Source organism: Aspergillus pseudodeflectus, assembly GCF_044049435.1.
Source record: "Aspergillus pseudodeflectus strain CBS 756.74 chromosome Unknown BJX68scaffold_11, whole genome shotgun sequence".
In the NCBI taxonomy this organism is placed as follows: domain Eukaryota; kingdom Fungi; phylum Ascomycota; class Eurotiomycetes; order Eurotiales; family Aspergillaceae; genus Aspergillus; species Aspergillus pseudodeflectus.
Window position 1 is genome coordinate 123,697 of NW_027263787.1, and position 12,770 is coordinate 136,466.

The 12,770-nt window shown below is 53.5% G+C and overlaps 4 protein-coding genes across 4 annotated transcripts; 2 read left to right on the top strand and 2 right to left on the bottom strand.

The window, feature by feature from the left end:
• Window positions 1-2,283: 2,283 nt before the first annotated feature.
• Window positions 2,284-4,233, top strand: BJX68DRAFT_232036 (uncharacterized protein). The gene is made up of 6 exons (XM_071039424.1): window positions 2,284-2,326; window positions 2,390-2,481; window positions 2,530-3,148; window positions 3,200-3,514; window positions 3,570-3,701; window positions 3,760-4,233. The coding sequence occupies exons 2-6, from the start codon at window positions 2,402-2,404 to the stop codon at window positions 4,033-4,035; spliced, it is 1,422 nt and encodes a 473-aa protein (XP_070901439.1). The 5' UTR covers window positions 2,284-2,326; window positions 2,390-2,401; the 3' UTR covers window positions 4,036-4,233.
• A 1,281-nt stretch (window positions 4,234-5,514) lies between these two features.
• On the bottom strand, window positions 5,515-7,076 carry BJX68DRAFT_264474 (uncharacterized protein; the record flags this gene model as incomplete). Its single annotated transcript, XM_071044968.1, has 2 exons — window positions 5,515-6,358; window positions 6,460-7,076. The coding sequence occupies 2 exons, from the start codon at window positions 7,074-7,076 to the stop codon at window positions 5,515-5,517; spliced, it is 1,461 nt and encodes a 486-aa protein (XP_070901440.1).
• Window positions 7,077-8,105: 1,029 nt separating this feature from the next.
• Window positions 8,106-10,320, bottom strand: BJX68DRAFT_232037 (uncharacterized protein). The gene is made up of 5 exons (XM_071039425.1): window positions 10,150-10,320; window positions 9,455-10,096; window positions 9,321-9,395; window positions 8,532-9,239; window positions 8,106-8,466 (listed from the first exon to the last, which is right to left on the bottom strand). The coding sequence occupies exons 1-5, from the start codon at window positions 10,299-10,301 to the stop codon at window positions 8,268-8,270; spliced, it is 1,776 nt and encodes a 591-aa protein (XP_070901441.1). The 5' UTR covers window positions 10,302-10,320; the 3' UTR covers window positions 8,106-8,267.
• A 428-nt stretch (window positions 10,321-10,748) lies between these two features.
• Window positions 10,749-12,056, top strand: BJX68DRAFT_232038 (glycoside hydrolase family 172 protein). Its single transcript, XM_071039426.1, has one exon. The coding sequence runs from the start codon at window positions 10,816-10,818 to the stop codon at window positions 11,938-11,940; it is 1,125 nt and encodes a 374-aa protein (XP_070901442.1). The 5' UTR covers window positions 10,749-10,815; the 3' UTR covers window positions 11,941-12,056.
• The last annotated feature ends 714 nt before the right edge of the window (window positions 12,057-12,770 follow it).

Consider the following 12,770-nt stretch of genomic DNA (forward strand, 5'->3'; position numbering starts at 1 on the left):
TCCCACGCAACCTAGACCCTGCCCTCAACTGAGCCTTTCCGGTATGGACACCCCGCACACAAAAGGCCGTTCCAGGCCAATTAGCTAGTCCTGAACAAGCGCAGCGAGAGTGATTACAGGTGCCCAAGACGCATCCTCACGTTGCAGCTACCTACAAGTATCCTGTAACTCTCCGAGCAAACCGTATCCGCTCGCCTCGTGCTTCAGCCACCATAATGGAATGGAACCAGCAGCTTCCGCGGGAACGAAGCCACCACGGTGTGTCCAAGCGTTAGGGCAAGCTATGACTCCACGCCAGGCTAACTGCTGCAACTCCAGAGCTGCGGAAGACAATCGACTGCCCGCAAAGTCTCAACCATAAATCATCTCGGCTCGTGTACCCGTGTGCATCTATGAATCCTGTTTGCGGCGAGAACTTGAATGGATAATGCAAGGGAACGTTTGTCGCTCCTGCCCTGTACAGTGTAGAGCCCAGTTCGGCATTGGAGGAAGGTGCAACCTAGTGCCGATAGAATAGGAAAGAACGACCCGTGGTTCTTGGGTTGTTCCTTCCTTGTGCAGAACGAGGGACTTGAGGAAGGTGCCGCCAAGGGTGCGCCTTCCAGTTACAGAATAGGAAGGAGCATTCAAGGTCGGACGCTGGTTGCACCTTGTATACTTCCTTTATCCCGGAGAGAAAGCGCGACGGGGAGGGTTATTTATCGCGTACCTTCCTATTGCAGAACAGGCAGAAACGTGGTCTATTGGCGGTCGCCCCTTCCTTGTATAGTTGGTCTTCCATGTGAGGAAGAAACGACAAACAGATCGTCGGTCGTTCCTTCCTCCCCACTGTAGCAGTTACAAGGAAGGAGCAGATCAAGGCCAGGCCCGCGCGACATCGCATACCGATTCTGAAAACGGTATGTTGGCCATTAGGGTATAGAATAGGCTCTGTGAATAGACGCCATCACCACTTGTTCCTTCTCAAATAATAAGGTGCTGGGTGATGGCATGTATAAGGATGGTGTTGGAGAGTACTGCGGGTCTTCGGGAAGGAGGCCAGTGCTATCGTTGCATGTAAGGAAATACGAGGCGAGGTCAACTGATGGTTCTGCAGATGCCATGAGCTGGTCGGGCCTCCAAACCTGCCAAGACATGACAGTTTAATGTATTTAGCCGTGTTCATGCATCGACCGTAACCCTAAACGCAATGCAGGAACCACTTCAAGGAAGGCAGTCTAGAAAAATTATATGGAAGAGAGAGAAAAGTTAAACGAATGATAGAATTCAATACTCTACCATCAAACCGTCTTGAATTACTACACCAAAAGTGAGTGTGCTTTTCCCCGCCAACTCTGCTGGTTCAACTTCCCAGCCACCAGAATAACGACAATGCAACCCCATTGGCGTCTCGCCCGGACCCTAGCCAGCAACCTCGCTAAAAAGCAGCCTAAAAAGCGACGAACTCCTCAAAGCAGCTAGAGGATGATTTGTTTTTCCTAGCGGACGGAGTGGGGTAAATCTGGGAGTCGCGATGTGAAAGTGCGGTCAAGCAAGCGCCTGCCACCGCCGTGCCAGCAGCGCAACATCGCCCAATTCCACCCCCTCACTCAGACTCATGCGGTCTACTCCCCTTACTTTGACCGTTGCGTTGCGAGAATAAATGTCTTTGTTTGATCATGCAGATGACGATGCAGAGCCGTCGTTCGCATTACCGAATATCGGCTCGGAGGCGGTGCCCTCGGCTAAGGAGAGCGTCGCCGAGCAGATTCGCGATATAATCGAGGCGCTCAAGGAGATTCGGTCTCAGCTCGCCGATCAGAACAAATACCTCGATGTTCTTGCTGAAAAGTATATCAAGCCGGCCGCCCCGCAGCAACCGCGTATCGTTTACATTGATGATGAGGAGTGGATCGACCGATTACAGCCGCTCCAAGAGGAGTGGCATCGCTCATTGATACCAGACGAAGAGCGGATGGAGTTCCTCAAAGATCGATTCATTGAGCAGCTTCGTGAACCAGAGGGGCTTGATCCGCTGCTAGAAATTTCTGTTCCTTTATCCACAGACCGCGCTCGAGACTCTGCCAGTCGAGGCTCGCTCGAGACTCTGGCTGCAGCATGGCCAGTCTACCAGGAACCACCGCCGGAAATTGGGTTGAGAATTATGTTCAAGAATAACGATGCTTGGGCCGACTTTGACACCTTCTTCGCCCGCTGCCTGCGCCAGCACCGCCAGAGTGACCACGATTCAGGTCACCTACAGCGCTTTGTCCTCCAATCTGTTGGGATGCACGAGTTTGGGTACGATAACGAGGCTTCCACCGTGTTTGGTTCATATTCCTACTTGGTATGTCGAACACATGGTACTGGGTTTGATTCTTGACTGGTCTAACTGAAGGTTCTTCACCAGAACAACTCCTTGATGAGGAAACAGGAAGTTTGGGATCTGCCACCCCCCTCCCTTCGACGAGCTTGGAGCGGAAGAGTCTGTGGCCGTATCATGTAAGTGGAAGAACTTTGTGGACACACAATTGCCAACAAACGCTACAGAATAATCAATCTCTATCAACTCCGCTTCATTCCGGTGCAAACCATGGCATTTGTTTTGTGGCAGCTTGATAGCTTTGGTGCTCAGCATCGATTGTATTATGATAGGTATCCTGGACAACTGTGCCTCTCAGCATTCATGTCATCATGGGAGAGGCAGGAGTTGCCATCCCGTTTTGTTCTCAATGGGGCCGAGGTGCTTTGTCTCTGTTTCCAGGTGCGCTGGATGACCTTTGGCACACTCAATCCCTCCAAGAGCAGGATTACACACGGAGTATTCCTCGATCGAGATAGAGGAGACATCCCAGATGCACCGGGCTCTAGGTCTCGTGACAGGAACATTCGCGAGGACCGTCTGGGCTTTGCAATGATCACAACAGTTGACCGGCCCCTGCCACTTTATACGCTGGTAAACCTGACGGGCGATGTGGCGTTTGAATACCGAGAGACGCCTCGAAACTTTCTCGACCGCATCATCCAAAATAGGCCTGCACGGTCTTACCTCACTGACAACCTCACAGGACTGGGGATGTTCCTCATCTTTCTTTCTTCAGCAATAACCTGGCTGGCCAGGGATTGGGAGCGCTTTCTAGATGAGGTCGATCGAACAGTGCATACTAGCGTAAGCCCGCCATTGGAGCGATCGCTATGAGCAAAGCTGATGAGGGTATAGCTTTCCCAGATGACCCGCGAGAAACGCCAGGCCCTAATGTTCGATGACGATTTTTCAAAGTCGGATCAGTATTTTGCCGTCTTGCAGACTCTGCACATGTGCACTGACTGGATCACGGGGACCCTTCGAGACTTCAGAGAGCTGTGCCAGAGACTCGAACCGGTCTTTGAACATGCGCCGGACAATGTCCGGGTGGATAAAGAAGCTCTAGCTGCACTGTGTGATGCTGTCGTTGCTGACAGCGAGCTACATCTCCAGCCATTGCTGGATCGGATTGAGCGAAAGGTCGAAGAAGTCAAGGGTCTTCGAGACGGGGTATGTTATTTGTTCTGCTTCCGACAGATACACAATCTGACCCTGATTTACCTAGCTGTTCAACGCGACCTCCGTCAAAGAAGCCTCAAAGGGAACGCGTCTCGCCGAAAACAGTCGCCGACAGAACCGATACGTCCTCGTCTTTACCGTCGCCACTGTGTTTTACCTGCCGATGGGCTTCGTGACGGTAACTATTCTCTTCACCACTTGGTTGTCTTGCAGTCTTGCTAACCATCCCATCACAGTCGTTCTTTGGGATGCACCTATTCGACCCTAACAACGACGACCCTTCTTCTTCCCAGATACCCTTCATCATTACCTTTGTCGTCCTATCCATCGCTACATATGTCATTGCGACAGGGGCACTGTTTGCCGTCCGAGAGGACCAATGGGTCAAAACGACACTCGCGTCTTGGAAGCTGGTGGCAGCCTCGCTGGGCTTTGGATCACAGGCGCCCTCAGGGTCAAAGATCTTTGACATACTGAACAGGAAGAAGGCCACGAACGAGGCGAGCGTATAAGGTCCAGCTGCGGACTATGCCTCGGACCTCCAGCAGCTTCAAGCTTTTCGCCGCTTTTATGACCATCTACGATACGATGTACGACTCACGACTCACGACTAGATGAGACGAGAATTACGATCTTTGTACATGTTTCCTATGTTTGCAACGTGTGTGTACTCTACCGAAAAAAAAAATGCAGAGGACAAAACAAGCCGTATGACACAGACCAGCAGTCGCGTTTGAGCCATCTTATTTAGGTCAATTGCGCATATCCCGGGACTCATACAGATGGCTGCCCGTGTCCGTGTATGTATAGTGCCATTGCGTGTCACTAGTAGCTTTTTTGTAATTGCACTTTCTTTTTGTTACATACCGATCTCGCTGCTGTCGTACAAGAAGTCTGAACCGGACGTTGGAAGGAAGCCAACGACCCCTATGCAGTGTGCTGGACTCATAGCCGTAGCGCTACGCCTGACTGAGAGTGTGCTGTCCTTCATCTTCGGCGTTACAACCCTGTTGCCACGGGATTCCTTACGAACAGAGTTGACCAGTCAGTGAGCTTCACCTACTAGACATTGTCTCTATACAGAGTACTACTACATTGGAGTTGGCCACTTCATCCGTGACTTAGCCCATATTCCACTGCTGAAAATAAATAGACAGCTCACTGGGCAATAGGCTCTCCTGGCAGTCACCCTGCTCTTGAAGATTGAGATACATGTCAGACAGACCTTCTGCTCCCAATTCACCCAAACGCCTGGTCAGATTCATTGAAACAACTCTAGAAACGGGTCTGGCCAGGAACAAGCAAGACCGGTTTCTGGCTAACCAAGGGATTCAGTAGCAGCAGCGACAGAAATCTGTGCTATATAAAAGATTAGATAGGAACGTTCCTACCAGGTAGTATCTAACCCACCCTGACTCGGGGCCCCAACTCAATCCCAGGAATTTACATGGCAGTCACATTGCACTTTGGTATCATTGGAACCCCGCGCTTCATTCTATGGGCTAGCGCCACGTGCCCCAGGTCCTTGATATAGCTTGCTCGGTCCTAGATGGCTTTATTATACCCGCATACCCATATACATGCATTTAGCTACCATGCCTGAGCTCCCTCGTGCTTGTCAGAAGGTACAGACTATTCATAAGAATGTCATGTTTCCTCCCGACGGCAAGGATCCGTGCCCTGGTTTACGCCTACTACAGACCGGGTCAAAACACCAAGTAATGGTGTACTGTAACCACTGCAGTGTCAGTTCCCGCAGGCGCAGGAAAAGCGTCTTTTCTTTCCCCCGATTATCCAGTCTTGGTTGGAAAAATCTACCAAAAAAGGAAAATGGGCATCCTCGAACTTGATTAGGCCGGGGCGGGTTCTTCCAACAAGAGATATCGACTCATTCATCCAGGACGTTTGATTAGCATAGAACCTAGTACCCCCAGCTAGCCAGCCTACGTGCGTAGGTACATACGAGGGGAGGAGGCTAACCGTGCAAGTCCTCAGGCAATTCCGCCCCAAACGTCATATGGTGCCCAGTGCACCCCCGGAATAAACGCATCCCTCACCACCCCCGCCTTCATCATGCCATTGCCTCTATTCCAAAACGGATTCGCGCCGTCCGCATACAAGAACTCCCGGACCTCCTTGTCGAGCCAGATGGCGTGTCCCACTTGGATATACTCTGTTGGTAAGGCTATAGTCACGACCGGAAGGTCCGAGGATGGACGGCTGCGCCAGTCGAGCTTGTCGCGCATGTCCTCGAGCAACGTGCCGTAGGTACCGCCGTGGTTGACAAAGTAGAGGAATCCGAGATGGACGGAGCGGAGGGTGTCGGGGAGGGAAGAGAGGAAGGAGACGATGTCGTCTTCCTCGACAAGAAACTTGGAGAGGCTGAAGTGCTGGAGCGACCGCCAGGTTTCAGCGGGGAAGATGGTGTGGAGTGGGACGAGTTGCTCGCGCGATCCAGCACTCCCCGGCACGCTCGAGTCGGAACCAAGGCTCGAGTCGACGTTTGTGGTCAGGCTGATGTGCTGGATGTCCGGTGCACCGGCGAGGGCGCGACGAAGGCATCCACTGCGGAAACAGCGCCAGCCCGTGCGTTCCTGACCACGCACCAGGAGGGATAGATCAAGACGGGCGAAATCTGGTTTGTTGAGAATGGCTGCAAAGTCGTTGTATTGCTTGTTTGGCTCCTCGAACATCCGGCAGTTGAGCCCTGTTTCCAGGGTATGGGCGTCGAGTCGTAGCTCGGTCACCTGGTGGTGCTCTGAATATGTGGCAAGCGCGTGCATTGCGATACACACGCCGCGGTAGTCTTCCCTGGTTGCTTCGTCTCCCAGGGCTCTGCTTCCAGTGTATGAGTTCCATCAGGAAAATTCGGCCAGCCACGAGGAATATAGTAGTTGAACCCCCTTGGGAACGCGCGGATCATGGGAGTTTCATACAATGGGGCATAGATCCAACCATGTGCTGCTGCTGTGACCGTCACCCTCGTTAATGCTGGGAACCGTTGGAGTCCATAGGTAAATGCTTCAGCATCCCTGTTGAATACAATGACGTCTTCCTGTTGCTGGAGGAGATTCTGGTAGTACTGCCAGCAGATGCGTATCGGCAGGTGGTCGGACGCGATTTGGTCAGCGAGGAGGACGGGCTCGGGCGGGGTGCGCCGGCAATAGACGTGTAACATCTTGCGCATTTGCACGTCCTTGATGTTCTCCTTGCACGCGTCGACGAACCACAAGGGAGCTCCGCTCTCCTCATCAGTCCAAAGATCTTCGCGCGGATCGGCAATATGGAACTCGCCCCACAGGTCTTTGACGAGCCGGGCATCATCCCAGATGATGTCTCTAACCCCGTGTCGGAACGTTTCGCTGTCCGCGATGGCGCGGAACACGGTGATGTTGAGCGGGTTTGCGGACAGAAAGGCGCGATCCAGACGGAGGCGCACGGTGTTGCAGAGGGTCTTGCATGTTAGCCGAAGCGTCTTGATGCCACTGTTGGGAAGACAGCTCGCGATGATAATGATGATCTCCGCAGGGAGATGTGCGAGGCTCCGTGCCATCTTACGGGTTCTCTTGGCGAGTGATGTCTAGAGAGGATGTCCCCTTGCTTGGCCCACGGCAATCCCCTTTGTGCCACAAACACCGGGGTGCGAGTCCTTGCGGCGTTGTTCCCTCAGGCGGACCAGTGAGAGGATTGCCCTCGTCCAAGAGGGGGATAGTTGGCGCCGGTCAGCTTTGCCAAGACGAGTTAGGGTTCACCAGTCTCCTTTGGCAGGGTCCATCCCAGCGCCTGTGAATGTTGGCGTCACAGCCTCATCCCCATCCTGCTCCTATGAACCCCCAAACCGCCATTGACTTTGCATTGGCTTCAACGGTTTGCTCATGTTCCGCGCAACACGAAGCTTTCTCGCATGGATCAACCTACTCGAAGGGAATAGTCGAGTGGCATGCAATCCTAACTGACAATGTGGACAGGACGTTCCTGGCACATATTCTGAATTTCTAGGCAAGCGTTTAGGAAGAGACTCTCAGGAGTCATGACAATCATATCCAGGGAAAGCAGTAAAAGTAGGGACAGACAGGATTTACTCGTCGCGAGGCTCACCAACCACACATAACCAAGCACCAGCATTCACCAGCGCAAGCACTCATTCCCCTCTGTGCAGGATAATATTGTCGTCATCAAATGCTTCTGATATTCCCGGGGGAACTATACTTGTCTTGCATTGGACAAGCTGTACTGCAGGGGCTAGGTTAGAATTTCAGGCATCATCTTCTGGTATTTAGATGTTACCATTCTACAGTTGCTAATATCGATAGTCTAGTATGTATTATGTACTTGCATGTCAATCTCCGATGAATAAAATTAACGCATGTCAATCCTAGATTCAGGGGAAACTGCAGGGTTACGCCGCTACGCCAGGGGACTCCGTCCGCTGTTCAATGGCTATTCTATTCTATTCTCTAAGCTTTGGATATACCCGTTGGATGCCTAGCCATTATATTCGGAGTGGTAGCGAGGCGACTTTACTCAGCACTAATAGCATAGAGGTGGGCCGTTGTAACAATCAAATCCAGTTCATTCAGTCAGCTCAGTTCCGAGGGAATACCTTCTGTGTACGGGAGCTGATACAAGGATGCATTATGTACATTAGGAAGCGGCTCATGATAGGAAGAGTTGGTACAGAGTTATTTGATACACATTAATACAGTACAGCACTGGGAAGGGCTCGGCTCCCGCTGACACCCTATTATCCCAGACCCAGACCCGCCTCGTGCAGGCGCTCGCTTAGAGTCCGCTGCAACACCCCCAGTGACGGACTCGCCTCCGTACCCCTCCAGTCCACAGTCGCAGCAGACGAAAGACACTGGTGGAGTGCTTCTCGGCTGGCACCAGCTAGACTCGGGGCCTCGAGCACTTTGAGGGCGGCCATGGTCGTCGTGAAGAAGCTGTTTTAGAATTAATAACAGAAGTAGAGAAAATGGAGTACGAAAGGGACAGTCCTTCCTCTTACCTGACAGAAAGAGTCCACTTGTACACCATACAATCGTCCACGGCAAAAGTTATGCGTGGTAGAAGCTGTACGTACGAGTCGATGAAGCGCTGGCAGTGGTCGAGAAGCTGGGCGCTCGGTACACCACTGTCCTGCATAGCCTGGAAAACCGCGGGCCAGTAGATGGACAGTTTACAGCAGTAGTACTGGACGTTGAGGAAGTTGGACAGCGACCCGACGACGCCTCCGCCTCGGTCAGCACACGGCTGTTCGGGGCTACTGCTTACCTGCTCCTGCTGGTGCTGCCGCTCTGGCCGTTCCCGCTCCCTGGTAAATTGGATATTCGGGGGGAGGTATCCGTACCACTCGTCGAGCTGGCGCTCGAGCTCGAGAGCGATCCCCGGCGCGTACCGGTGTGTACCGTCCTCGGGCGACTGCGTGATGGCCCAGTTGCAGCGGTGCAGCATGCGGCGCATGGCGATTTCCGCGAGGAAGAAGGACTGCGCTTGGTCGGCTGTTGTGCTTGTGCTGGTGATGCTGTCGGCAGAGTGGGCGCTTGCGGGGGAGACGGCGGCGGCCAGGGCGAGACTGGCACTAGTAATTGTACTGCTACTAGTTGTGCTCTGTTGGGGAGGAAAGTGCCATGTGCGTCGGCAGTTGGGGAGAGGCGTGTACTCGTCCAGGGACCAGATGTCGCTCTTGGCGACGTCGAGCTGCACGCTTAGTTCGCTATTTGGGGTCCCTCTCTGTCAGCTTGGGTTGTCTTTGTCATGGAATGTCGCGGTGGGCTTTGGGGGTGGGCGGGCTTGCCTCTCCAGCAATAAGATGGCCCAGTATGCTCGGTGGGTCAGTTCAAGGCTGTCATTATCTGTGCTTTGAAGTCCACTATCAGGGTTAGTCTGGGAAATTACTTTTCTATGTACTCAGTGAGGTGTAGTGCCCACCTCTTGAAAAGATTCTGAATCTTGAACGAGGCGATCAAACAATAATCGTGGGCCTGGCATGGTTTCAAGAGGCAGCAGTAGTAGATGCTCAGAAAGATCAGGCATTGGATGCTCGTCAGCGTACACTCGGCAAGAACCACAGGCAGAGACTGAAGCGCCGCGTCAAAGTACGGACCCCGCGTCTCGGGGTCATGCGCAACGCAGCCGATCGCTGCGACGAGGAGCACGAGACATGTACGAGACGAGGGAGCCAGGGGCGCCGACAAGGTGGCAAAGTAGGCCTCGGAAAAGTCCAGCGGAAGGATAGGATAGTAGCCATGGATGCGGTCGGAGAAGGCAGCCAGGGCGTCGGTGACCTGCTGCTGGGAAAAGAAAAACATCCCCGGTGGCGTCGTTGCCCCGATGAGCAGGTTTGCGCGCTCGAGCCGGATGAGTCCGCGGGCAAAGCCGTCGTCCAGCCCTAGCACGCGCATGATGGAGTCGGTTGCCAGCAGGCAAAAGGGCGAGTCTTCATGGGAGCCGAGTAAGGTGCGGGATGCGGATCCCTGGTGGGACTGGACGAGGGGTGTGGGCTGCTGCTTGGATAGCAGCATCGTTAGGTAGTCGAGGCGCAGGTTGACATTGGCCAGCTCGGTTTCTACTCTGCACTATCTTAGCTCAGGTTGCGTCATTAGTCTCTATTGGGTGAAGCACACTTGGTCGCTGGGCTCTCGGGCAGCTGCTGGTAGAAGCAGTCTAGCCCCCGGATCCGACAGGGGGCGCAGTATGGTCGCTGTCCATCGCACTTGACCCTGCGTGATCTGCAGGTATCGCAGGCGAGCGTCAGTCGTTTCCGCGGCCTGGCCATTTTGATGCTGTTGGAGATGTGTGGAGGGTGCGGCCGGGCAGAGTGCGGAGTGGGCTTGAAATACCGCGCGGGGTCACAAGCGAACCCCGCGTTCCAGGTTTCGGCTCGGGGCGCGGAGTCCATCTCCAACTCCGCGTGTCTCCAATTCGGGAACGGGGGATATACCTTGCAGTTCTATGCTCATGGACAATGTTATAAACGCTCTAGGCTCCTCATCCTTCAAGGACGCCACACATCGTTCACCTTTTCCACTTCCAGACCACCAATCATGGCTTCATCGATCGGAAACCATCTCCTCGCAGACATCACCAAGCAACGGGTCGCTCGCAGCGCCCGCGTCGCCAGCTGGGATCAAAGCGGACTCAACGAGGACGCCTTTGTTGTCCTACCCGGCGAGACTGCTGTGCTGGCCGACCTGCAGGGCCCTGGCGCAATCACCCATCTATGGTTCGTCCAGACATGCCGAAAGATCCTGGGACCGGGCCTGATCCCATACTCCAAATCGGGAGTCGCCATGATGGAGATTCACAACGCGCTGGGCCTTAACTACGAGGTCAGCGACCCAGACTACTACCGCAAGGTCCTGATCAAGATGTACTGGGACGACTCCGAGACGCCCAACGTGCTGGCTCCGATCGGCGACTTCTTCTGCCTGGGCCACTCGATGGCCGCCAATTTCCAGTCGCTGCCCTTTACCGTCTCTGTCAAGCCGTCGGAAGAGAAGCAGTTTGGTGGAGCCGCGGCGTTCAACTGCTACCTCACCATGCCGTTCAACAAGCGTGCCCGCATCGAGATTGAGAACCAAAACGACGAGGCCTACATCCAGTACTTCTACATCGACTACGAGCTCTACCCGGAGCCACTCCCCAAGGACACGCTGTACTTCCACGCGCACTGGCGCCGCGAGAACCCGACCAACGGCTGGGCCCCGTCGGCGATCCAGACCAACAGCCTGGAAACGCAGGTGAAGAACCTCGACGGCGCGGGCAACTACGTCATCCTCGAAACCGAGGGGGCAGGCCACTACATTGGCTGCAACCACTCGGTCTGGCACGAACAGGGGACATGGTGGGGCGAGGGCGACGACATGATCTTCATCGACGACGACACCTGGCCGCCCAGCATGCACGGCACGGGCGGCGAAGACTACTTTTCGCAGGGCTGGGGCATGCAAAAGAACGCGTACCCGTTCTGCGGCACGATCATCCACGAGGACGACGTCCCCAACACGCAGATTAGCTACCGCTGGCACCTCGCCGACCCTGTCCGCTTCAGCAAGCGCATCAAGGTCACCCTGGAAACGGGCCATGCGAACCACCTGCGTGATGACTGGTCGAGCACCGCGTACTGGTACCAGACCCTGCCGGGTCCGAAGCTGGAGATTTTGCCGGTTGAGAAGCGGCTGCCGAGGCGGCCCGATGTCGCGCCGATTCCGGAGCCGACGGAGGAGGAGATTGCGGCGTTGAGTGCGGACAGGAAGGAGAAGCTGGCGCAGCACCGCGAGCGGTACGCGGCGTTTGTCAAGGATCGGAATGAGTGGTTGGAGCGGCGGGCAAAGGATTCCAAGGAGCGGGCGTTGAACAATGTCAAGATCTGTGAGGATATCCGCCAGCGGTTCTTGAGCAGCCTAAAGCAGTAGATGGACGACTCCAAAACGTGGTAACCAGGCCCACAACAGTGCATACTCAAGGAAGGGATGGAGATTCATAGGAAGCTAGCATATTACTTTGAATCAATAAATCTGTGCCCATCAATCTTGAACATTCCAGCATTAGTAATTCAGGCGCATCACTGACGGTGTCATGTCACTCTAATAAACTTCTCACTAGGCCAGGGATGTTCCAACAACTAAAACAGGGTCATGAATATTAGATCAATACACGTTTCGCAGGGAAGCATTGGGGTGACTTTGCAATGATTCGCTCGAAAGGGTTCGGCCTCGTAGCGTTATTTTTTACGAGCATTGCCCCTACCGTTAGACTCCACCTCCAAATCGTGCTTAAGAGTGAGAATGAAATGCTTCCCACTTTTAGGAACGGTTTGAAGAAGGGAAGGATTCTAAAAGGTGAGATAATTTAAATATTATATGTAAAGATATACTAGAAATTTAGATATAGATAGTAGATACCTCCTAGATACTGAAAAATCGCTTAGAATATCAAAAAAAAAGGTGTCTTAAAACCATAGTTTTCTAAGATTTTAGACCTAGGTACTCTATTACGCAGGTTTTCATGCATCCAAAGCTACTTCCGAGATAGCAAGCGGGGAGTGTTTTCTAGCGTCTCATGCTTGGATACGTGGTAAGAGAATTTCATGGAGGATTCCTAGTGTAGAGCTACAGTTGTTAATCGTTCCCAGTTCTAATCCTTCCCTGCGAAACGTCTCTACTTGGCCAAAGAGGAGTTACATCATCTATTTTGAACAGGGTCATGAATATTCCGTCAATCATCAGAGGGGACTTTTTCCGAA